The sequence below is a fragment of the Microcaecilia unicolor genome, chromosome 12 (genome assembly GCF_901765095.1).
Source record: "Microcaecilia unicolor chromosome 12, aMicUni1.1, whole genome shotgun sequence".
Taxonomy (NCBI): Eukaryota; Metazoa; Chordata; class Amphibia; order Gymnophiona; family Siphonopidae; genus Microcaecilia; species Microcaecilia unicolor.
In genome coordinates this window covers 45,478,792-45,503,359 of record NC_044042.1, presented here as the reverse complement: position 1 = coordinate 45,503,359, position 24,568 = coordinate 45,478,792, and the positions used below count along the sequence as shown (strand labels likewise).

Genomic DNA, 24,568 nt, shown 5'->3' with positions numbered 1-24,568 from the left:
GGGAGGAAGGAAAGAGAGGGAAGGGCAGGGCAGAGGAGAATGGATGGGAGGACAGTAGAGGAGAGAATCACAGGACACAGATGGCAGGGCAGGGAAGAGGAGAATTGCTGGACATGGAGGGGAGGGGAAGGAAGAATTGCTGGACATGGAGGCATAGGCGTCGACTCCGTGGGTGCTGTGGGTGCTCTAGCACCCCCAATATTTGACCCGCCCGAAGTCCCAGAACGGAAGTTCCCAGCCAGCCCTCTTCTCCCAGTCCTTTGCCTGCTCCTCTCCTTCCTGCGTGCTGCCCTCATTTCCTGTTTCTGCAAGGGTAGGACCAGAGGCAGAGCTGAGAGAGAAGGAAAGGCAGGCTGAAGCGCCAAGGTACTCCGAGGTAAGAACTTTTAAATTCTGGGCGGCATGCAGGAAGGCGAGGGGCAGGCAGAGGACTGGGAGAAGAGGGCGGGCAGCGCAGGTCGGGCTGCCACTCAGAAGGGAGGGAGGGAGGCGGGGGGCCTGGAACTCAGAGAAGAGGGGAGCCTGGAACTCGGAGGGAAGGAGAGGGGGGCCAGGAACTCGGAGCCCATACACCGTATGCGTTAATGAGCGCCGTGTCAAACTCAGAATGGCTGTGAGACAGGAACTCGCGCCACAACTGGCCATTGGCGTCCAGACTCCTGCGCCGCTCAAACTCCATCATAACCAGCAGGGTGGCAGGAAGCGGGTGAGCGCGGAATTCGCACCACAACTCGCCTCCTAACGATTCCCTTAAAAACATAATCGCCATTACATGATAACTTTGCTAGCGCCCGTTTCATTTGTGTGAGAAACGGGCCTTTTTTACTAGTTGATATATGTTGTAACTGAGGACATTTTTCTGGAATGGTAGAGTGGAAAATGGTTTATTTTAGAATGATGGGAGGAGGAACAACTATGATGCCCCCCCCTCCCTAAATGGAAGGGAGGAGCTGATAAATCTATCACAGCACTTTACACTGTAAAGATGGATGTGATTTACCAAAGATGATTTTCCTGGGCACAGAGTGGTGAAAAATTCTTAACGAATCTGTTCTAACACTTAAATATGGTTCCCTGGGAGATAGTATCCTGATCAAGTGCCTCTCTCAGATGGCTTCCTAAAGAAATGGCTGTTGGACCATAGCTATGCTAAGATTTATTACCTAATCAATACAGATTGTAATAAATAACAAAATGTAGATTCAAGTACCAACATACATAATAGACTAAATATTAAACAAAAGAATCAATTTAAAAAGACACACCTGCGGATGTTTTTTTTTTTTTTTTTTGTGAGGAGGCATTGTTTCTTCTTTGGAGGTGCTGATGTGGCATTTTGAGGCAGAGAGGCACATTTGCAAAGCACTTAGGGGCAGATGATCAAAAGCAAATGCGGGCTGTAGAGACCACTAGAGCCGGACTAGCACCTTCATTTTGCTTGTGCCCCAGGATCAGAGCCCTTCACATACTGGGGCACAATCCTCCTACAGAGGTACCCCTATGATCAGAGCTAATAGTGCGCATAAATTTGCATGATATTAGCTTTGATCATAGGGGCGTTATTGCCCGTGCTGTTCCAGCGCTAATTTTAAAGTGGTTTGGAACAGCGCTGGGGCTTTTGATCATCTGCACCTGAGACTTACAAAGTCCTATAGGTACCTATGTAACTTCATAAGTCCGAAGCACTTTGAAAATATGCCTCATAGCTTCCTAATTAGGTGATTCTTTGAGGGGTGGCTTCCTGAATCTGTGACAACTGCATGGCACCAATCCAGTGCTTGAAATGGTTAACTAAGGCTTGTGCTTTACCTTCTCAGGTGGAAGCAACAGTCCCCAGGCATGGCCAGAAGCTGCTGGGCACCAGCCTGACAAATCAAGTAGTGCTGGTAAGAAAATTAGCTATTACATGTTCTAGCTCTGTACTTTCTAGTGTCTTTTGATCATAGCTCTGTTGATCCTATATACAGATTTTTACTCACACAGTAAGGATCTATAACAGGATGTGGCTGCATGAGAGAAGGTGCCTATTTTGTAACTGCTTTGTGCTTTTATAAGATAGGGGCGTAGCCAGACTTCGGCGGGAGGTGGGTCCAGAGCCTGAGGTGAGGGGGCACATTTTAGCCCCCCCCCCGGTGGCACCAACCTCCCCCCGCCATTGCCGACCCCCGCGCCGCCGCCACCACACCACCAACTTTGACCACCCCCCCTGCCGATGACCCTCTCGACCCCCCCTCCCGCCGCCAACTCTCCCCCGCCACCGTCGCCTACCTTTGCTGGCGGGGGACCCCAACCCCCGCCAGCCGAGGTCCTCAGAAACAGAACGAAGAAGAGGACCTTGGCTGGCAGGGGTTGGGGTCCCCCGCCAGCAAACGCAGGCAACGGCGGGTTGGCGGCGGGAGGGGGGGTCGAGATGCACTGAAAAATGGACCTGCGCACGGCCAAAACACACACCTACACTAGTGTAGGCCACTTTTCAGTCACCTTAGTACCGTGTTTCCCCGAAAATAAGACAGTGTCTTATATTAATTTTTGCTCCCAAAGATGCGCTAGGTCTTATTTTCAGGGGATGTCTTCTTCGGGAGTAGTAGGGGGACTGTGGTGGTCGGGAACAGTATTGAAGTGAGGGGTGGTATCCTGCAGGAGTAGGCCGTGGCTTGCCTATTTGCCCACAGTGACCGCAGGACTCGAGCGGAGCAGAGCCGCCCTGGCCGGGCTGAGAATGGAGGAGGGGTATGCACTAGGGAAGGTAATGGAATGTGGGGCTGGGCTACTCTGGCTGGGGGTCTCGGGAGGTTGTTAGAGGGCTTAGGGCGCAGGATCATCCCTACCATATTACAAACGTTTAAAAAAAATTCTACTGTAGCTCCGTTCCCCGTAGGTGGCGCTTTATGTGCTCCTCCTGTACATTCGCAACACTTTCCATCCTTCTAGTCTGACTTAGCTCTTGGGTGATGGAGCAGCGCCGAAAGGGCTCAGTTACTCATTTTCTTTTCTTTCATTATTTCTGCAAGGGGGATGTTTCTTTTCTTTCCGGGCTCACTTACCGGTAGTTCATCTTCACAAAAGCGTGAAGGAGGATGGTAGGAGTCCGCTGGACGATAGATTTTCCACCTCAGTCTTGTTTCTTGCATTTCTTTAATGTTATTTCGTCTTTGGGTTGCAGCGAAAAAAATTAAGGTTTTTGTGTCCATGTCCCATCGGGGCCAAACTAAAACTTTGCTAGGTCTTACTTTCGGGGGAGGCCTTATATTTAGCAATTCAACAAAACCTCTACTAGGTCTTATTTTCAGGGGATGTCTTATTTTCGGGGAAACAGGGTAAAAGGGCCCGTAGATGAAATTTTAAAGGAGTGCTTTGTAGTAATTGACAACTCCTCTATTTTAAAGAACTATGAAACAATGTCGCTATCAATAAATAATCCTACTTAACTAAAAACAACAAAATAAAAGTCACAAGTTACTGTTTCTAGAGACATGCTGAACAATACCTCAGTAGGATGTATATGAATAAGGCGTCATAATGCTATAAAAAGATAAAACAAAGAACTATATAACAACACTTGTTTGCAAAATAGTGCTGAGTATTGAAGAAAGTGGTACACGTGAAATCAGTAGATAGAAACCCTCACCTGGGAATGACGGAAAGTAAGGAAAGGCAAGAGTTGTTTGTTTATTTATTTATTTTGGGATTGACAGTTGTTTTATGCTTACTATTATGCAGGGAAAAAGGAGAATGGTTATGGGCAGGGAAATGAGTGTTTTCTGGGCGTTCCAAAATTTACGCACGTAGTTAGAGGATATGGCTCAGTGCGCCTAAATCTACGTGCCAGGATTTATGCCTCGTTTTTGTTGGTGTAAATGGAGGCATGTAGTTTTAGGCACTGAGTTATCATAAGCGTATTCTATGTACTCTGCCTAAATAGCTGCTGCTTATAGAATACGCTTAATCAGTACTGATTTTGTTAGGCGCCATATATAGAATCTCCCTCTTTATCCTTATGGACTTCTTAACATTTAGCTGTCGCGTCCCGCGCCCCTACCTGCTCTCCCGCCGCGGAGGGCTGGAGCCAGCGTCCTCCGCGGCGCAGGGTAGCGGCCCATAGGCCCCGGCGTGGGGGCAGGCTCCACCGCGGTGATGGCGGGTCTGGCCGAGTCCGGCGGTCGGCGACTGAGGCCACCGGTCTCTCTGTCGCCGGGTGTGGAGGCGAGGTTCGCTCCGCCCAAGAGGACGACACTAGTACGCGTGGGTCGGCGTCTTTCTCCTTCCAGAGCCGGGGACCCTGGAGCTCCGCCTACAAAGCGCCGGATTGGAAGGCCGAGCTGGTGGTTCCGCCTGGGAGATCGGGCAGAGCCAATCCGAGGGGCTCTGCCGATACCCAGGGCCGGATTGGTGGGCTACTCCTACGAGGGCAGGGCGGCTAATGTGGCACGATATTTAAAGATGGAAACTGAGCTGACACATTGCTTCAGGTTCTGTTCCCGAAGCCCTGCTCCATGTTCCCGTGTTTGTTACTTTCTGGTATTCTGCCCAGAGACTTGCTTGAACCTGACTACTGCTTTGATAGCCACCTGCCCAGAGACTTGCTTGAACCTGACTACTGCTTTGATAGCCGCCTGCCCAGAGACTTGCTTGAACCTGACTACTGCTTTGATAGCCGCCTGCCCAGAGACTTGCTTGACCCTGACTACTGCTTGTTAGTTGCCCACGTCTCCCGACTCCAGCCAGGTCAGTCTGTCAACCCTGCGGTTCCAGCAGTCCCGTTGGCCGCCTGCAGCTGGGGGCTCAACCCCTGGTGAACGGCGGTCGCCACGAGTGAAGATTTGGGGTTGCACGGGGCCTTATGGGACCTAAGGGCTCACCAACATTGTGGACAAGACATTAGCACACGCTAATCGTTAGGGCATCTTAGTAAAAGGAACCGTGCTGTAATATCTTACTAACTAGTGGCTGTTTGTCTCTTCTTTTCACTGAAATTATCAACTTTTTTTTGAAGGTTTGGTACTTGCATATCAGTTTTTGATTGCAACAGGAACACTGCCACTATTTTGATTTTTTAGATTTGAAGATCAGGCAGGAATTTGGCACTCATTTTTCTTTCCATTCATTTTACATAGCTCATTTGTTAGTTCAAGGAAGGAGAAAATTCCCATCCAGCATCTTGTGTGAAATGTGCCACAGAATTTTAATCCAGTAATTAAAAAATTTGCACTTAAAGGCAAATCTCTTGTACAAGATTTTGATGGTGGAATTTGTTCCCCATTAACATTTTGTCTCTTTCCTGAAGGTGCAAGAAATTAAATTCTTGAGAGTACAAGAAGTGCTGTTTGGAAACTGCAGTTTTTAGTCTGATTCTTAAATCTGAGCTTTTGAGTCCATTGCATTAAAATTTTGTAAGCTGTGAGAGGAGCACTGTGGGCCCCTTTTACCAAGCTGCGGCAAAAGGGGGACTGTGCTGGCTGCACATGTTTTTCATGCGCACCAGGCAGCTGGTAAAAGGGAAGTTACGCTTTCCTTCAGGAAATGGCCATGCGGCAAAGAAAGCGCTTGCTGCGCGGCTATTTCCGGGGGGGGAGCCCTTACTGCCACCTATTGAGGTGGCAGTAAGGGCTCCTGTGCCAACCCGGCGGTAACCAGACAGCGCATGGCACTGCCCGATCCATGCCGGTTACAGTCCGGTGTTACAAAAATAAATACATTTTTGTAGCGCCTGAAATTATGGTACGCTAGGTGTGGGGGGGGGGGGGGGGGGGAAGTACCACCGGGCTGCTAAGGTAGCCCGGCAGTACTTCCTGTATATTGAATAGTAAGCCGGTACACCAAGAGAAAGTGCCGTAAATGCTGGCGCGTAGATTTAGTCTCAGAGGGCCGTATTCTATAACAATGTGCATAAATTTTGGAACACCCACAAAACGCACATTTCACTACCCATAACCATACCTTCTTTTGACTCTGCACATTATAATTTAGGCACTGTGTGTTACAGAATATGCTTAGCGAGTTATGCACGTAAATTCTAATTATTTGTCAATTAGTGCTCATTATTGCTTAAGTGCTGTTAACTGATTTGACTTGTTAAACCAATTGTTATGCATGTTTATTTATTTATTTATTTATTTTGTTACATTTGTACCCCGCACTTTCCCACTCATGGCAGGCTCAATGCGGCTTACATGGGGCAATGGAGGGTTAAGTGACTTGCCCAGAGTCACAAGGAGCTGCCTGTGCCTGAAGTGGGAATCGAACTCAGTTCCTCAGGACCAAAGTCCACCACCCTAACCACTAGGGCACTCCTATAGAATACACTTAGATTTTGGTGCGGAATGGTAGGCGCGTTATATAGAATCCCGGAGTTAGCGCCTCCTACTTAAGAGGTGGTTAGTGGTCCCATACTAACTGCAAAAATGCTGATTAGCGCTCATGTACAGCACGCTAATCACAAAACGCCTTCCACACCCATTCTCCCCATGACACACCTCCTAACAGATAAAGCACTTAATGTGGTTTACCACAAAGCCCGTTAATGTGGTTGCGTGCTAGCAGTTAACACGTTAAGTGCTTTAATGAGATTTATGTGAAGATGCTCATGCAAGTCAGTATATGCCGTCTGCTTTGTCTGTTTTTATTGAAGAGCATCACTACAGCTCTGGCAACTGAAGGAGTGAGCAGTGAGAGTCTAATATAATAACAGACGCAGCCAACAGCATGTATTAACTCATTAGCAAGCACCAGTACATTAACATTTTGTAGATGGTTTACAACAAATATACTGTACATTTTATTTTAACTGAGTATTGCGACCTGCGGTGGGAACATCCCATCTGCTGTTCTGCTGGTACTGAGCCATCATTACAGTGTGGCATGAGTCAGTCTTATAAGTGCATGTCATTTGAATTCCATTACTGTTTTTTTTCTCCCCGCCACCTCCGCTGGAAGGGTATTCCGTGAAAACGTTTGTCCTGATGTTGCTGTTAAGCTTACCATCTTGTAGTTTCATTTCAAGTCCTCTAGTTCTGCAACTTGGCCATCTTAGACTCCTAGTTTGATTAGCGGTGTACTCTGATGCGGCTTTCCCCCAATTTGTTACATTTCTGATTATTAGTATAGAGCTGCTTGCAGCCTAGATTTCTCCTTTTTAATTCCATTTTCTTTTCAGATGTATTGGGGAATTTTTTGATCGTATAACTTTTCCATCAGGCGTTTCAGCAAATCTTGTTTACCACCCTTTCTCTGGGCTTTGACAGATCAGAGATGCATTGATTACTAGCATGTGCCATCAGCAACCTTTGAAAGGGCAGGCGCTGCATCACCATAGAATTTTATCTATCTATATTAGGGGTAATGGAAAGACAAGGATGACTTCTAATCACAGCTCTGCTGACAAGACTATAAATCTGATCTGATAGGTCCTAGGCATGGCCAGAGGAGGAAGCTGGGTATGAGGTTTTGCAGCAGCATTGAAGAAGGTTAGGGTGGAAGTTAACGATGCTCAAAACTGCTTGGAAACATGAAACCAAAAATTAAGAGTTATAGAACACAAGAGCATTGAATGAAAGTCTCGTCAAGATTTCAAGGCTCTAACTACCAACAGAGGCAGCTTAGAGGTCTGAAAGGTGCTGCCCAAAGTTCCAGGTCTGTTTTCATCCATCAATGCCTGTCTTTCAGTGAGCCATTTAACTCCCTACACTGCAGCTTTCCTGTGTCAATGATATGTTGTGCACAAAGTTGCCTACACTTACAGATGCAGTTTCATAATACATGGTCGCTTCTCTGCTGAAACCTTCAAAAAGTGCAGGGAATCGTCCTTGAGTTTTACCTTTTGTGTTCTACTTAGCCATCATACACTTCCCATTGTAAAGATTTGACTGTTTTAAAAATAGCTGAACTTTTCAGGGCAGAGTTGGGACATTAGTTTAGTAAATCAAATCCCATTACCCTTACCCTTACTTTGGTGCTGGTGCATAGAGTCAGGTAGTATATATGCTGAAGCCTGTGTTGGATATGTACCTTTGGTGACAGAAAGAAGCCCATGGTGCTCAAGTGAACTGTCAGCATAGGTGTCCATCAATCTTGTAATTCCACATATTTCAGGATTTGCTGACTTCTGAGCTCAACAAGGCTCACTATTACTGAACTGTATTATCATGATGTGGGAGATAGAAATAACCATTTTGTAGTCGTGTTGACCTGTCTCTTCTACTATCTTGAAACTTCTTGATCTTTCTGCAGCTTCTGTCCTGTTTTGAAAACCTTCATGTCTTGTCATGTTTAGACCTGGACTTAACTGGCTTGTTTTTCATTAATAATCTTCCATAGTTGTAGTAGTAAATCATTCATCACCTGACCTCATTGCCAGTAATTGGCATTCTTTAATGCTCCATCCTAGACCCCATTTTTGCTTTTCACTTATCTCCATGCCCTTGGTTCCCTTATGTCATCTCACAGCTGCATCTGTCATTGTTACATGATGACCCCCAAATCTGTCTTACTTTCATGTTGTCCTCTCTCCCTCTGCTGCCTGGTCTCCCTGGATCTTTCCTTTTTCCTCTGCCACCTCTTTTTACATATCCTCTGGTGAGACCTCAGTTGGAATACCGTGTGCCGTTTTGGAGATTGTATCTTTAAAAAAATGCAAACCAGATTGAGTTGGTTCAGAGGGTGGCTCTGAAATGGTTGACAGTCTTCTTCATAAAACAGATAGGGAGTTAAAGACCTAAACATGTATACCCTTGTTTATGTCATCTGGATAACTTCAGGATAGCTATTAGAGGGGGGGGGGGGTGACAAAATGAAACAATGGAATTCAAAAAGTCACCCCCAGAGAAAGTATGATGGCACAGGGAAAGGTCATGTAAATAAAGAAAACCATCCAAATTTACTTAGACTATGAGCATTTGTGCTCATTGTTTTCCATGTGCTAAGTAAAAAGGTTCAAGATTTGCAAGCTCTGATGTTTGAGAAAAACTTGGATATTGTTACCGTTACAGAGATATGGTTCAATGATCCCCATGAATAGAATGTGACCATACTGGGGTTGTAATCTTTTTAGGAAGGATAGGAAGGGCCAAAGAGGTGGAGGAGTGGCACTCTCTATGAAAAATAATATCAGAGCAGTTGAAATGCAGGGAGGAAGAAGCTATATGGATTGTCCTGGAAAGAGAATATGGAACCTGTATCCACATGGGTGTTATCTACAGACCACCTCCAGCACAAATGGAGAAGCTGGAAATGATAGAAGATAACCTTAAGCTTGGTATGAAAGGTGAGGCGCTATTGCTGGGAGTTTTCAACTTGCCTGTTGTGGATTGGAGCATCCTGTTGGCAGAATTTGAAAGAAGCAGAGAGATCGTGGATGCCTGTCAAAAGTGCCTTGCTTAGACAAATGGTGACAGAACCCATGAGTGAAGGGGCAACTCTGGATCTAGTGCTCACAAATAGAGGAAGTGTTTCCAATGTCTGGTTGGGTGCCCACCTAGGCAATAGTGATCATCACATGATATGGTTTGATATAAGAGTGAAATTGACATGCAGACACACAAAACTCAAAGTACTGTATTTCAGTGGTACTGATTTTGGTAAAATGGGGGAATACCTGAAGGAGCTGATGGCATGGATAGGCATAGGTGAAGTGGAAGTTCAGTGGTCCAAGCTGAAAGCTGCTATAAATATGGTAATTGATCTTTATACAAGGAAAATAAAGAACAAGAGAAATAGGAAGCCTATGTGGTTCTCCAAACAAGTGGCTGAAATACAGAAGAACGCAATAAGAGGAAAAGATTACCGGATTAAACTCAAAGAAGTGAAGAGGGAAATACAGCTAACAAAAGAAAACATGGCTAAAAATGTAAAAGAAATGACAAGAACTTTTTCAAATATATTGGGGAAAAGAGAAAAGATTGTATTAGACCCAAAGTGGTGAACTGGATTGGAAACTGGTTGACCGACAGGCGACAGAGAGTGGAATCTGCTCTGAGGAAAGGAAGGTGAGCAGTAGAGTTGCTGGGGCTGATTCTGTTTAACATGTTTGTGAGAGACATTGCTGGAGGGTTAAAAGGAAAGGTTTGCCTTTTTGCGGATGACACAAAGCCAGTAGAGTGGATACCCCAGAGGGAGTAGAAACCATGAGATCTCCAAAAATAAGAAAATGGTCATGGGTGTGGTAGTTAAAATCTAATGCAGAGAAGGTGCAGAGTGATGCATTTGGGATAGAGAAATCCAAAGGAGATGTACCAGATAGGAGAGAGATTGATAAGCTTGGCTCAGGAGAGGGACCTTGGAGTGATGGTGTCTGAGGGTCTCAAGTTGATGAAACAATGCGACAAGGCAGTGGCCATGGCCAGAAGGATGCTAGGCTGCATAGAAAGGGATTTAACCAGCTGAAGAATAGAAGTGTTGAAGAGTTGTTGGAGAGGCCCCACTTGGAGTATTGTGCTCAATTTTGGAAGTCGTATCTTGCTAAGGATGATACTTGAAGCAGTTCAAAGAAAAGTGACGAAAATTGTATACGAATTGTATAGCAAGACCTATGAGGAGAAACTTGATGACCTGAATATGTATACCCTGGAGGAAAGGAGAAACGGGTGATAATGATACAGATGTACAAATATTTGAAAGGTATTAATCTACAAGCAAACCTTTTCAAGAGATGGGAAGGTGGTAGAAGTAGAGGTCATGAATTTGAGGTTGAAGGGGGGCTGACTCAGGAATAATGTCAGGAAGTATTTTTCACGGAGAGGGTGATAGATGCCTGGAATGCCCTCCCACAGGAGGGGGGTGGAGATGAAAGTGCTAACAGAATTCAAAAATACATGAGACAGACACAAAGGAGTCCTGTTTAGAAGGAATAGATCCAAAGAAACTTAGCGGTGATTAGGTGGCAACACCAGTAATTGGGAAGCAAAGCCAGTGCTGGGCAGACTTCTGTGGTGTGTGCCCTGATTGTGGCTGAACAGATTTGGATGTGTTGGAGTGGGGCTTTTCAGAGGCTTTGATGAAGTTTTAGAACAAGGACAGTCTGGACAGACTTCTATGGTCTATGCCCTGAAAATGGCAAAGACAAATAAAGATCAGGTATACATATGAAATATCACATCATACCTTATGCTATGAGTTTATCTTGTTGGGCAGACTGGATGGACCATACATGTCTTTATCTGCAGTCATCTACTTTACTATATTTGAGTAACTCTGGCTAGTTAGCAGTGAAGATGAGCTCTGAACAGCTATAATTGTCATGACTGGGAAATGTCTGCTGCACCCCCCCCCCCCCCCCCCCACTTGTATTACCTGGATACATTTTGTTCAAGATGCAAGTTGCCTGGACAGAATTTAACTGGTGAGTGGACAAACCTTTGAATATCAATCTCATTGTGATCATCATCTTTTGATTTGAAAACTTCCAAACGGCCATATATAAGAGGGGAGGATTAAAAAAACAAAACAAAACAAACATCAAATTAAACTCTTAAAGATATCATCATCCAGAATAATCTTGCAATATTTTTTAGGCCTGTATTGATATATATTCTCCACCTGAAAAAAGTAGAAACAATTTCAAGCATTGTCTTTATCTATAAGAAAGCCCTTGAGTTGAGTGTGATGAAAAACACAGTTTATATGCTGATATTTAACTACATATCAGCAGGGGAACCTCAAAAAGAAAACAGCCCCCATGACAGGGGAGCATCAACAAGAAAGAGGCCCCCACAGCAGAGGAAGCTACTGTGACCGTGAGCTGCAAAGCCAGCGTGCTCTTGTACTCCTTGGTTGATGTCAGAGTTGCGCTGCTACAGCAAGGAACTTGTTAAAAACCTCTCACGCCTCCTGCTGATGGTTCTCACAGGTACAGCATTTCCTCTTGGTCCCATATTTTTAAGGTACCATGGGTAAGGGGTCAGATAAATATGGATTTAAAAAAATACTTTTGAGATTAAAAGTTATACATACCAAGTCATCTCTTTCCCCCTCCTTGTGGTTTTCTTATATCCCATTAATTTTCTTGAGAAATTGCACCTGAGTGAGACCAAGTGAAGATTACAGAATCAAGGAGAACAAGCTTCAGAATGAAATCCCCAGAGGATAGAGGACATCTTTTTGTAAGTCCCCACAATTGTTAACCTTGAAAGGATTATCCACTAACTTTACAAGTGCTGTGTTTCTTAACCCATGGAGATTGTCCCCCTTTCCTCTTTCTGACTCATTTGTAAAACATGCATTCAGTAATTTATCTCCAGATTGGCTCTCAGAGTCATTGGGGCAAACAGAGTTACAACAAAAGCCAGTCTCTGCCCCAGGTAAACCCTACTACATAATCAGGCTCCAGGATTGTCTTCCTAACAGCAGGCAAAGTCCTGATTAAATATGACAAAGTACTTTACACCTCAGTTCCTTTATTCAGTAGTAAGGGAGACATCTGATGAAGGTGTTCACCCTCTGCCTGCTCATCACTCTGTTTTTATTCTCTTTGCTAGTAATCATACCTCCTGTGTCCTCAAATCCTGTCCAAGAGAGCCAGAAAAAGTTGCAGGTCTTGTATGCTTGTGGTAAAAAGAAGAATTCACTTCCATTCAAACTGCAAAGTATTAATAAGCTTTCAATGTCTGGAATAGAAGAAAACTATTTGTTTAGGGAGGCCTTTTATGGAGTACATGATAGTTTTGACAGATGACGTAAGACTCGTTTTCAAAAGAGAAAAATGTCTCAAAAATGGCATAAAGTGATATTTGAACGTTTTTCGTGTTTTTCTCTGCAGTGCATCCAAATCACAAGGAGACATGTTGGAGACGGGTTTAGGGCGTTTCCAAAACTTGGACATTCTTTTGCCATAATGGAACAAAACAAAAACGTCAAGGGCTAAAAGTTAAGATGTTTTTAGTCTAGACCTATTTCAATCATGCCTAAATCACAGAAAGGTGCCATAAATGACGAGACAACCACTGGAGGGTTTAAGGCATGACTCCCCCTTATTCCCCCAATCATCACTGACCCCCTCCAATCTCCCCAAGGTGTGAAAGAAACAGTATATACCAACCTCTATGACAGCTTCAGATGTTATGGCCGGTCCTATTAGAGCTGCAGGCAGGTCCCTGGAGTAGTATCCTATTGGTCAGTGCAGTGGATTGTAGAGGACGGGACCCAAGCCCATATCCCACTTGTAAGTGGAACACTTGTAGTGGAGAGCCCACCAAAAACCTTCTCTCTCTCTCTCTCTCTCTCTCTCTCTCTATCTATCTATCTATCTATCTATCTATCTATCTATATATATATATATATATATATATATACAGTGGTGGAAATAAGTATTTGATCCCTTGCTGATTTTGTAAGTTTGCCCACTGACAAAGACATGAGCAGCCCATAATTGAAGGGTAGGTTATTGGTAACAGTGAGAGATAGCACATCACAAATTAAATCCGGAAAATCACATTGTGGAAAGTATATGAATTTATTTGCATTCTGCAGAGGGAAATAAGTATTTAATCCCTCTGGCAAACAAGACCTAATACTTGGTGGCAAAACCCTTGTTGGCAAGCACAGCGGTCAGACGTCTTCTGTAGTTGATGATGAGGTTTGCACACATGTCAGGAGGAATTTTGGTCCACTCCTCTGTGCAGATCATCTCTAAATCATTAAGAGTTCTGGGCTGTCGCTTGGCAACTCGCAGCTTCAGCTCCCTCCATAAGTTTTCAATGGGATTAAGGTCTGGTGACTGGCTAGGCCACTCCATGACCCTAATGTGCTTCTTCCTGAGCCACTCCTTTGTTGCCTTGGCTGTATGTTTTGGGTCATTGTCGTGCTGGAAGACCCAGCCACGACCCATTTTTAAGGCCCTGGCGGAGGGAAGGAGGTTGTCACTCAGAATTGTACGGTACATGGCCCCATCCATTCTCCCATTGATGCGGTGAAGTAGTCCTGTGCCCTTAGCAGAGAAACACCCCCAAACCATAACATTTCCACCTCCATGCTTGACAGTGGGGACGGTGTTCTTTGGGTCATAGGCAGCATTTCTCTTCCTCCAAACACGGCGAGTTGAGTTCATGCCAAAGAGCTCAATTTTTGTCTCATCTGACCACAGCACCTTCTCCCAATCACTCTCGGCATCATCCAGTGTTCACTGGCAAACTTCAGACGGGCCGTCACATGTGCCTTCCGGAGCAGGGGGACCTTGCGGGCACTGCAGGATTGCAATCCGTTATGTCGTAATGTGTTACCAATGGTTTTCGTGGTGACAGTGGTCCCAGCTGCCTTGAGATCATTGACAAGTTCCCCCCTTGTAGTTGTAGGCTGATTTCTAACCTTCCTCATGATCAAGGATACCCCACGAGGTGAGATTTTGCGTGGAGCCCCAGATCTTTGTCGATTGACAGTCATTTTGTACTTCTTCCATTTTCTTACTATGGCACCAACAGTTGTCTCCTTCTCGCCCAGCGTCTTACTGATGGTTTTGTAGCCCATTCCAGCCTTGTGCAGGTGTATGATCTTGTCCCTGACATCCTTAGACAGCTCCTTGCTCTTGGCCATTTTGTAGAGGTTAGAGTCTGACTGATTCACTGAGTCTGTGGACAGGTGTCTTTCATACAGGTGACCATTGCCGACAGCTGTCTGTCATGCAGGTAACGAGTTGATTTGGAGCATCTACCTGGTCTGTAGGGGCCAGATCTCTTACTGGTTGGTGGGGGATCAAATACTTATTTCCCTCTGCAGAATGCAAATAAATTCATATACTTTCCACAATGTGATTTTCCGGATTTAATTTGTGATGTGCTATCTCTCACTGTTACCAATAACCTACCCTTCAATTATGGGCTGCTCATGTCTTTGTCAGTGGGCAAACTTACAAAATCAGCAAGGGATCAAATACTTATTTCCACCACTGTATATATATATATATGGAATATAATTTGATTATTAATGTAATTTTATTTTGTGGACCTTATATTATTGACAACATATTTTATTCTATTGTGAGTGGGCTGTAAATGTTTAAATAAAGTTGGTCAGTCAATGCACAAAGCTTATATCAACCATTAGTGCGCCCGGTCATTTTTAACCACACTTGCATGTTAGCATTATCAAATTTCTTCATCAAAAAGATACAAGTTTTCTACTTAAATTTGAGGGGGCAGTGTTTCTTTACTGTTGTCCCAGTTGTGTCCTGTACTAGTGCAGACTAAATGAAATCGTTTCAGAAATGGCCTCTGGTTCAGGCCTGGACCTACTAATGCTAAGGGGCCTTGGCTAATATCTTTCAGGATGGACAGTACTGTATGATTTCAGATTTATATATTGAAGGATAAGTCCTATACTGTAGTTGCAAAAAAAATTCAGCTGTGCCACTCGGTTACTTTGTTTCATGGCTGGGTAGGGTTAGGCAATATTAAGTGTTGTAACATCATTACCTTTTGTGCGTGTGTGTGTGCCTTCAGGAATTAGTAATGCACAACTGCAGAAATTTAACTATGTTCCAAGCAAATAGAGTATATAATTCAAACTATAAATGTAGCGGCACGACTACTCATAAATGCTGTATCTCTCTTTTAAGCCAACCATTCAAGATATTACTTACAGGGAAGTTGTGCTGGAGCAATTCAGCAAAAGACAGATCTCGTTGGCTTGGACTGTTGAGCCTTCTGTAAAGAAGGATGTTATGTTCTGCCAGGTGGGTTGGAGAAAGAGATATGAGGTCATTCAGACATGCAAACGCTTGCTAAAGTGGACATTGGAGAACATAACAGAGGAGACTCAAATTATCCCATCTACTAAAATGACGATAAACTGCACAGTGAGAAAATAACATTTGCAATGTATGCACTAGCAGCGATTTCTGTGACCTCAAGCCCTTATGAGATATTGCTGTAGTCAAAGGGGAGGTTTTATTTTCTTGATGCCAAGTGCTGGTCTTTGATTCAGCAGTTTCCAACTGTTCTCTTCATTTCAAGTTCAGTGAAAACCAAGGTTGGAATCTGATGCAATAAGCTCTTATTCACAACTAGCCAATAATTCGCCCCCCCCCCCCCCTTTAACCCACCTACTAGAGTCATTTCAGTGACATTCCTTGTGCAGCGGCTAAGCATCAGGACAGCTTCATAACCCCTGTAAACATTGGTTCTAAATCTGAAAACTGTGGCAATCGTTTCATCAAACCACTTCTGTGTGTAAAGCTTGTTTTACGTGCAGAAAACATAGGGTTACCATATATCCGGATTTACCAGGACATGTCCTCTTTTTGAGGACATGTCCGGGCAACCGGGTGGGTTTTGCCAATCTGCCCGTTTGTCCGTATTTCTGGACAAACGGGCAGGCTGGTGGGCAGGCCGTCCAGAAATACGGACAAACGGGCAGATAGCTAGCCTCCCCTCCGCTTACTTACTACTGCCCTGGTGGTCTAATGACCTCTTCCGCATTCAGGGCAGGAAAGAGCCCCCCTCTTTCCTGCCCGGAGCACTGCCCTGCATGCATCCTTCCTGTTGTTGATCTCGGCGCCGATTCAAAATGGCCACCGAGAGTTGAAGTGACCTGACAAGACTTCAACTCTCGGTGGCCATTTTGAATCGGCACCGAGATCAGCAACAAGAAAGATGCATGCAGGGCAGCGCTCCAGGCAGGAAAGAGGGGGCTCTTTCCTGCCCCGAAGAGGTCACAAGACCACAAGGGCAGTAGTAAGGTAAGGGGAGGGGGTGATGGGGAGGGGGAGTGACGGGGTGTGTGACAGGGGGAGAGGAAAATGTGACAGGGGGCGGAGCGAGGGCATGAAGGGGGCATGGTGTGAAAGGGGTGGGGCATGTGCCCTCCTTTTTTGGGGACAAAATATGGTAACCCTAAGAAAACAGCTATTTGAAAATTGGGCACTAGTGTGCAAAACGTAGGTACATCTCACAATTGTGCTTACATTTGTGCAATCTGCATATAAGCATTCCCACAAACATATTTTTTGTGGAACAAGGGTGGAGTTCTATGTTTCTTTACTTATTACGTACAGGCATATTCTCTATCCCTAGTGGGCTCACAATCTGTGGCCTAACGGCTTTAGCACGCGCTAACAAATCACTTTCTAAATGCCTCACAGCCCATTGTATACCTATGGGCTTCTTAGCATTTAATGCACACTAATTTGTTGGAGCACGCTAAATTAATTAGAAAAAGGACTCCTAAGTTTTTGTGCCTGGGGCAATGGAGTGTTAAGTGACTCTCACAGAGTCGCAGGGAGCTGCAGTGGGAATGGAATCTGGTGCTCAGCCTACTGCATTAACCATAAGACTACTCTTCCACTTCAGTTCTAAAATATTTGGGGGATGATATTTTGAGCACTTCTGCAGTGATTGTTGTAAATCTTGTGAACAGGCTTGCAACATACATTCATTTTTAATAAAATACACAAGTACAATGTACACCCATTTACAACCAGATCAGGCATAAATTTGTACACTACTGGGGATAGTTCTGGGTCCCTATTTTATAGAGGCATGTGGACACCCATATTACCTTCTTAAAGTAGGTTCCTTTATGGAACTTATACATAGGTGTATTGTTTTATTACTCCCCCCCCCCCCCCCCCCACCAACATGTCACCATTAAGCAAAGGCTATGACTATGGTGGCTGTGAATTTCTCTTCCTTTGTAGTATTCAAGACTAAACTGAGCCAGGGAATGAGAGGCCTGAGGTGGGATCAGTCCAGGAACCTTCTGCATGGCAGCCCTCAGCCACACTAGGCTGATATTCTGTGTGTTAGAGTTCAACAACATTGTGTGGGTAGGCAGATGTCACAGAGTGAGAGCATCTAGGGCTGGATTCAGCAAATGGTGCCCAAATTTAAGCGCTGGAAAAAATTCATGCTAAACTCTATTCTATAAAGGACAGGAGCACCATTTATAGAATAGCACTTAGAGCGGATTCCCACGCCCAACTTTCGGCACAAGGATTTATGCCAGATGAAACTCGGCATAAATCCTAGCACACAAGTTGGCTACTATCTGGGAAGAACCCGCCAAAGGGCACCCAGTCATAATAGCCCTGACAAAACAGCCTTGTAACAAAATAACCCTTGACATTTCACACCCTAACAAAATAGCCCTTGACAAAATGGCCCCTCCCACAAAACAACCCTTGACAAAATAGACCCCCTTAACATAACAGCCCCCCAAGAAAAATAACACATCACAAAAAATATAATAAACTACAACTGAACTCTTCACTGATAAAGACTCCTACTAGCATTCAATTGCATAAAGCATACATAAATAAACAAAATTCTATAGCTACAAATTGGTATTCATGGTCTGTTCTGCTGTTTAAAGAAACTATTCTTCCATCAACATGCTAATTAAAAAAAACAAACAATATTGTCATTATTTTCATAGTCTTACCAACCTTATTCTGTTTGGCAAGGTAAGATTATTAGGAAAAAAATGCAGTCCCATATTCTGGGCAGCCTGATCAGGCCCTTTTGTCAGGGGGCTAACTTGTCAAGGGTTATATTGTGGGCAGCCCATTTTGACAGTGGCTGTAATGTCAGGGACTATTATGTCGGGAGCTTTATTTGTTTGGAGCTTTTTTGTCGGGGCTATTTTGACCAGGTACCAGAAAAATTGGTTATTGGACAGAAAACAGAGGGTAGGGTTAAATGGTAATTTCTCTCAATGGAGGAGGGTTGAACAGTGGAGTGCTGCAGGGATCCGTACTGGGACCGGTGTTATTTAATATATTTATAAATGATAGGAAATCAGAACAACGAGTGAGGTGGTTACATTTGTAGATGACACAAAACCATTCAAGGTTGTTAAAACACATGCAGACTGTGAAATATTGCAGGAAGACCTTAGGAAATTGGAAGACTGGGCATCCAAATGGCAGATGAAATTTAACGTGGACAAATGCAAGGTGATGCACATTGGAAAGAATAGTCCGAATCATAGTTACCTAATGGTGGTCAGCACTAAAGAAAAAGATCTAGGTGTCGTCGTAGATAATATGCTGAAATCTTCTGGCAGTCAAAAAAGCAAACAGGATGCTAGGAATTATTAGGAAAGGGATGGTGAATAAGATCGAAAATACTATAATGCCTCTGTATTGCTCCATTGTGCAACCGCACCTTGAGTATTGTGTTCAGTTCTGGCCGCCATATCTCAAAAAAGATGTAGTGGAATTAGAAAAGGTTCAAGGAAGAACAACCAGAATGATAAATGGATGGAACTCCTCTCGTATAAGGAAAGGCTAAAGAGATTAGGCTAAAGAGATTAGGGCTCTTCAGTTTGGGAAAGAGACGGATGAGGGGAAATATGATTGAGGTCTACAAAATCCTGAGTTGTGTAGAATGAGTAGAAGTAAATCAATTTTTTACTCATTCCAAAAGTACAGAGACTAGGGGACACTTGAGGAAGTTACATGGAAATACTTTTAAAATAAATAGGAGGAAATATTTTTTCACTCAACGAATATTTAAGCTCTGGAACTGTTTGCTGGAGGATATGGTAACAGCAGTTAGCGTATCTGGGTTTAAAAAAAAGTTTGGACAAGTTCCTGTAGGGAAAGTCCATAGTTTCCTATTGAGACAGACATATGGGGATCATCTACTTGCCCTACAATTTGTAGCATGGATTGTTGCCACAGTTTGGGTTTTTGCTAGGTACTTGTGACCTGGTTGGCCACTTTTGGAAACAGGATACTGGGCTAGATGGACTATTGTTCTGACCCATTATGGCTACTTTTATGTTCTGATGGCCACACCCTGTATTGGGTTGCATACAAGGCACTTTGGAGGGCATAATCGAATGGCGCCGGCCAAATAGATGGCCAGCCACCTATTTGGCCGGCGCCGCAAAGAGCAGTCCTGAATTGTATTATTGAAAAAGATGGCCGGCCATCTTTCGTTTCGATAATACGGTATTGGGTTGCATACAAGGCACTTTGGAGGGCATAATCGAATGGCGTCGGCCAAATAGATGGCCAGCCATCTATTTGGCCGGCGCCGCAAAGAGCAGTCCTGAATTGTATTATCGAAAAAGATGGCCGGCCATCTTTCATTTCGATAATACGGTTCGGGCCGGCCAAATGTCAGAGATGGCCGGCATCGGTTTTTGCCGATAATTGAAACCGATACCGGTGATCTAAAACCCGGCCAAATCCAAGGCATTTGGTCATGGGAGGGGTCAGCATTTGTAGTGCACTGGTCCCCCTCACATGCCAGGACACCAACCGGGCACCCTAGGGGGTACTGCAGTGGACTTCAAAAATTGCTCCCAGATGCATACCTCCCTTACCTTGGGTGTTGAGCCTCCCCCCCCAAAGCCCCCCAAAACCCACTCCTCACAATTGTACACAATTACCATAGGCCTTAGGGGTGAAGGGGGGCACCTACATGTGGGTACAGTGGGTTTTGGAGGGCTTAACATTTAGCACCACAAGTGTAACAGGTAGAGGGGGGGTAGGCCTGGGTCCACCTGCCTGAAGTGCACTGCACCCACTAAATACTGCTCCAGGGACCTGCATACTGCTGTCAGGGAGCTGGGTATGACATTTCAGGCTGGCATAGAGGCTGGCAAAAATATATATATGGGGTTTGGGTGGGAGGGGGTTGGTGACCACTGGGGGAGTAAGGGGAGGTGATCCCTGATTCCCTCTGGTGGTCATTTGGTCAGTTGGGGCACCTTTTTGACGCTTGGTCCTAAAAAAATAAGGGACCAAGTGAAGCTGGCAAAATGCTCGTCAAGGCCGACTTTCTTTTTTCCATTATCGGGCAAAGCTTGCCATCTCAAAGCACATCCCCCCATCCCGCCTTCGCTACCCTACCGAAACGCCCCCTTGAAGTTTGGCCGGCTCCGCGATGGAAAGCAGTTGGCGCCGGCCAAAATCTGCTTTCCGATTTAGGTGGGTTCAGGAGATCGCTGGCCATCTCCCGATTTGTGTTGGAAGATGGCCGGCAATATCCTTCGAAAATTAGCTGGTTGGGCACCCAAATTATAGAACAGCATGTAGGTAGATGCACATGGATCAATTAACTTTAATTAACCTTGCTATTTGGTTCTTAGTACCCAATTGACTACATGCGCATCTGGGCTCCATGCTCATCTTTGGGCAACCTAAATAGAATCTGGAGAGTGTTACATATCTAGTGTAGTCTATGGATAATTATTCATTTGATCCATTAATACAGCCTGCAGAGAGTATATTGATATGGCTGGAAAACAAAGAAAATAATCAACAGTAAGGAGGCATCACTCTCTGTTTGTGCTCCTTTATGCTCATTTCATAGTGCAATGATTCTCAATCCAGTCTTCAGGAAACACTTAGCCAGTCAGGTTTCCAGGATAACCCCAATGAATATACATGAAACATTTGCATGCACTACTTCCATTGTATGCAAATCTATCTCATGCATATTCATTGTGGATATCCTGAAAACCTGACTAGCTAGGTGTATCCTGAGTACCTGCTTTAGAACCCTAGGTGTAGAAACGTAGAAACATGACAGCAGATAAAGGCCAGATGGCCCATCCAGTCTGCCCATCCTCTCTAACCTCTAACTCTTCTTTTTCCTAAGGGATCCCACGTGCTTATCCCACACTTTCTTAATTTCTGACACAGTCCTCAACTCCATGTCCTCCACCGGGAGGCCATTCCACACTTCCACCACCCTTTCTGTGAAATAATACATTCTTAGATTCCTCCTAAGCCTATATTCCCTGTTAACGTCATCATATGCCCCCTCGTTCCAGAGTTTTCCTTCAATTGGAAAAGGCTCACTTCCTGAACATTAATGCCCTTGAGATATTTAAACGTCTGTATCATATCTCCTCTCTCCCTCCTCTCTTCCACCGTATACATGTTGAGGTTCATAAGCCTGTTTCTGTATGTTTTGTGTTCAAGACCGCTTACCAATTTTGTTCCGCCCTCTGGACCAACTCCATCCTGTTTATATCTTTCTGTAGGTGGGGTCTCCAGAACTGCACACAGTACTCTTAATGGAGGCTCACCAGAGACTTATACAAGAGCACTATCACCTCTTTTTTTTCCTTCTGCTCATCCTTTTCTTTATGCACCCAAGCATCCTTCTGGCTTTGACTGTCGCTTTTTCTACCTGTTTGGAAGCTTTAAGGTCATCGGTCACAATCACCCCCAAGTCTCTCTCTTCCTTTGTACATAGAAACACTTCATCCCCTATTACTACTGCTACTACTACTATTTAGCATTTCTATAGCGCTACAAGGCGTACGCAGCGCTGCACAAACATATTGTACCGTTCCCACGGATTCTTGTGACCCAAGTGCTTGACCCTGCATTTTTCCTCCAGCTTTGCTAGGTCCTTCCTCATGTCACTCACACCATCCGGGGTGTCCACCATGATGCAGAGTTTAGTATCATCCACAAAGAGCAAACCTTACCAGACAGCCCTTCCACAATATCACTCACAAAGACATTAAAAAGAGCTGGCCTGAGGACTGATCCCTGCGGTACTCCACTGATAACATCCCTTTCTTCAGAGCAAGTTCCGTTTACCACTACCCTCTGTCTCCTTCCATTCAACCAATTTTTAACCCAATCAGTTACTCTAGGTCCCATACCGAGGGTTCTCAGTTTATTTATCAGTCACCTGTGTGGAACCGTGTCAAAGGCTTTGCTGAAATTTAAGTATAAAAAAAATATGGAAAGCTTCACGAATTTGCATGTCATCCATGCACAGGGGCCATGCTAATCTTCTCTGTATCGTTCCAATTTTAGTATATGTGCTGCCAGAGTTAATTTCTCAAAGCTTAGCACTGTGACCTACTGTGTCTCAGCTGCCATATGCATTAAAAACATGAACGAGGTGGCTGAGAGAGCATCACCTGCTGGTTTTTAAAATATTCCTTCTCAAAATCAAAATAGTGTGTTTGAGTCTTTGATGCTTGCTGTCCCCAATATTGATCTCGGTAAATTGAGATGCAGGGGGGGGAAACTGTTAACTCCTGATCATAGACATGTGTTGGCAGGCTCCTTATACAGCAGGAGTTGATGAATAACCTCAGGGAACAAGTAAACATCATCCTGATGCATCCAGAAGATGAATTCAGCAAGAACATCTGGAGTGACCTTGGGGAAGGAGACAGCTGAACACTGAAATATCCAAAGTAGCAGTGTAGCATGAACAGCTAGATAGAGAATACAAGTGATGCCCCTTGCTACACCCCAGATACCAGCAAAATGTGTCCATTTAAATAATTTTCCAATCAGAAATAAGGTGATCAGATAGTCTTAGTTCCCCAACATTTTAACAGTTGTTATAAGCAACACAGTGTCTTAGGGCTAATAACAACAATTTAGAAGCGGGGAAAAAAAATGAGAGTATATATCTGTGCTTCTGCACTTGTACAGAAAGAATGTATTCCTTTCCACAGAGTGCTATTAGAGCTGTAAATGCATCCTAGGGGGTCCTGTATCCACAGGGCCCAAAGCAGAGAAGGAGAGAGAATTGAGTTTCCTACGAGTCCCCTCTCTTTATTCTTCATATGGCCGAAGGTTTCACATTACCATATTACCATCTGGTGTAACTGATGGATTGAGTTCACTTTTTTTTTTTTAATAAAGGAATTATGGTGTCAAAACTGAAATCCTGGAACAGTGCATTGCTTATCTGTATTTCAGGATCTTCCTAGTACAGATAAACATATGTCTCAGGCATGTTTATTAGAGAATTCCTAAAAATGTGGCTAGTTTGTGGCCCTCTCGGATTGCAGCTCGATACCCCTAGAGAAGTCATATCAGCAACCAGCCAAATGAGTTAATGAATCGCAAGTCCTCCTTGCAGATGTAATATATTGAGGCGTAGATTTTCAAAAGATCTAACTGCTTAACTGAAGATCTAGTCCCTAATCTAGTCCCATTGAGCAAATCGTACAATAAATATCTCTCTATATAAAAGGCAACCCCAACGTTCTGAAGCCTCCACGGAAGTTGAGGCGCCCGAGATATCCGGTGTGCCCTGGAGTGTCTGCACCGCCCTCGCGTCAAAACGTCATGATGTCGAGGGCGGAGCTATAACACTCGAGGGCCGAAACGCGAGGCGAACGCGAACCCCGAACAAGTAACGCAAGTAGCTCCGAGGGACGGAGAGAGGGGGCCCCTTGCTAGCGCCCGTTTCATTGCACTCAGAAACGGGCATTTTTTCCTAGTAAACAAATAAATATAGCTATCTGGTTTCACTGTTTTGCTGCTCAAAAATGGATATTTCTGGAGGTGGGGTGGGAGTGGAGAAGGGATACGTGCAGATATACAATTTTCAAATGCCATAAAATGTTGGTTCTCAGCCTGGTTCTGAGGAACCAAATGGCCAGTCTGTTTTTCAGGATATCGTTAATGAATCTCCGTGAGGTTTATTTGCATATATCAAAGAGAGTGCATGTATTTCTTGCATCATCATTAGGAGTGTCTTAAAAACCAGACTGGATGGCTGTGGTCCCTAAGGATTAGATTGAGGATCACTGCAGTAGGGCCTGTTTATCTAGAGATCCATTATCCAGAAAATGGACTGGGCTTTTCTTTTACCCACTCCTTCTGCCACTCCTCTTGCTCTCCTGTATGATCCACATTTCAGATTAG

At 44.4% G+C, this 24,568-nt stretch overlaps 1 protein-coding gene and 1 non-coding gene across 6 annotated transcripts in view; one reads left to right on the top strand and one right to left on the bottom strand.

Annotated features, from left to right (window-relative positions):
- The window catches only part of CADM1 (cell adhesion molecule 1), a 748,407-nt gene that overhangs the window by 501,611 nt on the left and 222,228 nt on the right, over positions 1–24,568 (top strand). For all 5 annotated transcript variants that reach the window (XR_003944063.1, XM_030221998.1, XM_030221997.1 and 2 more), the window contains exon 2: positions 1,818–1,886. Coding sequence is in view for 4 of the 5 variants with exons in the window: in XM_030221998.1 (XP_030077858.1) it covers positions 1,818–1,886 (69 nt within the window). In the remaining variant the exon portion in view is untranslated. The remainder of the gene's footprint in view (positions 1–1,817; positions 1,887–24,568) is intronic.
- On the bottom strand, positions 22,629–22,731 carry LOC115482323. Its single transcript, XR_003944073.1, has one exon. It is a non-coding gene; the product is annotated as a U6 spliceosomal RNA (small nuclear RNA).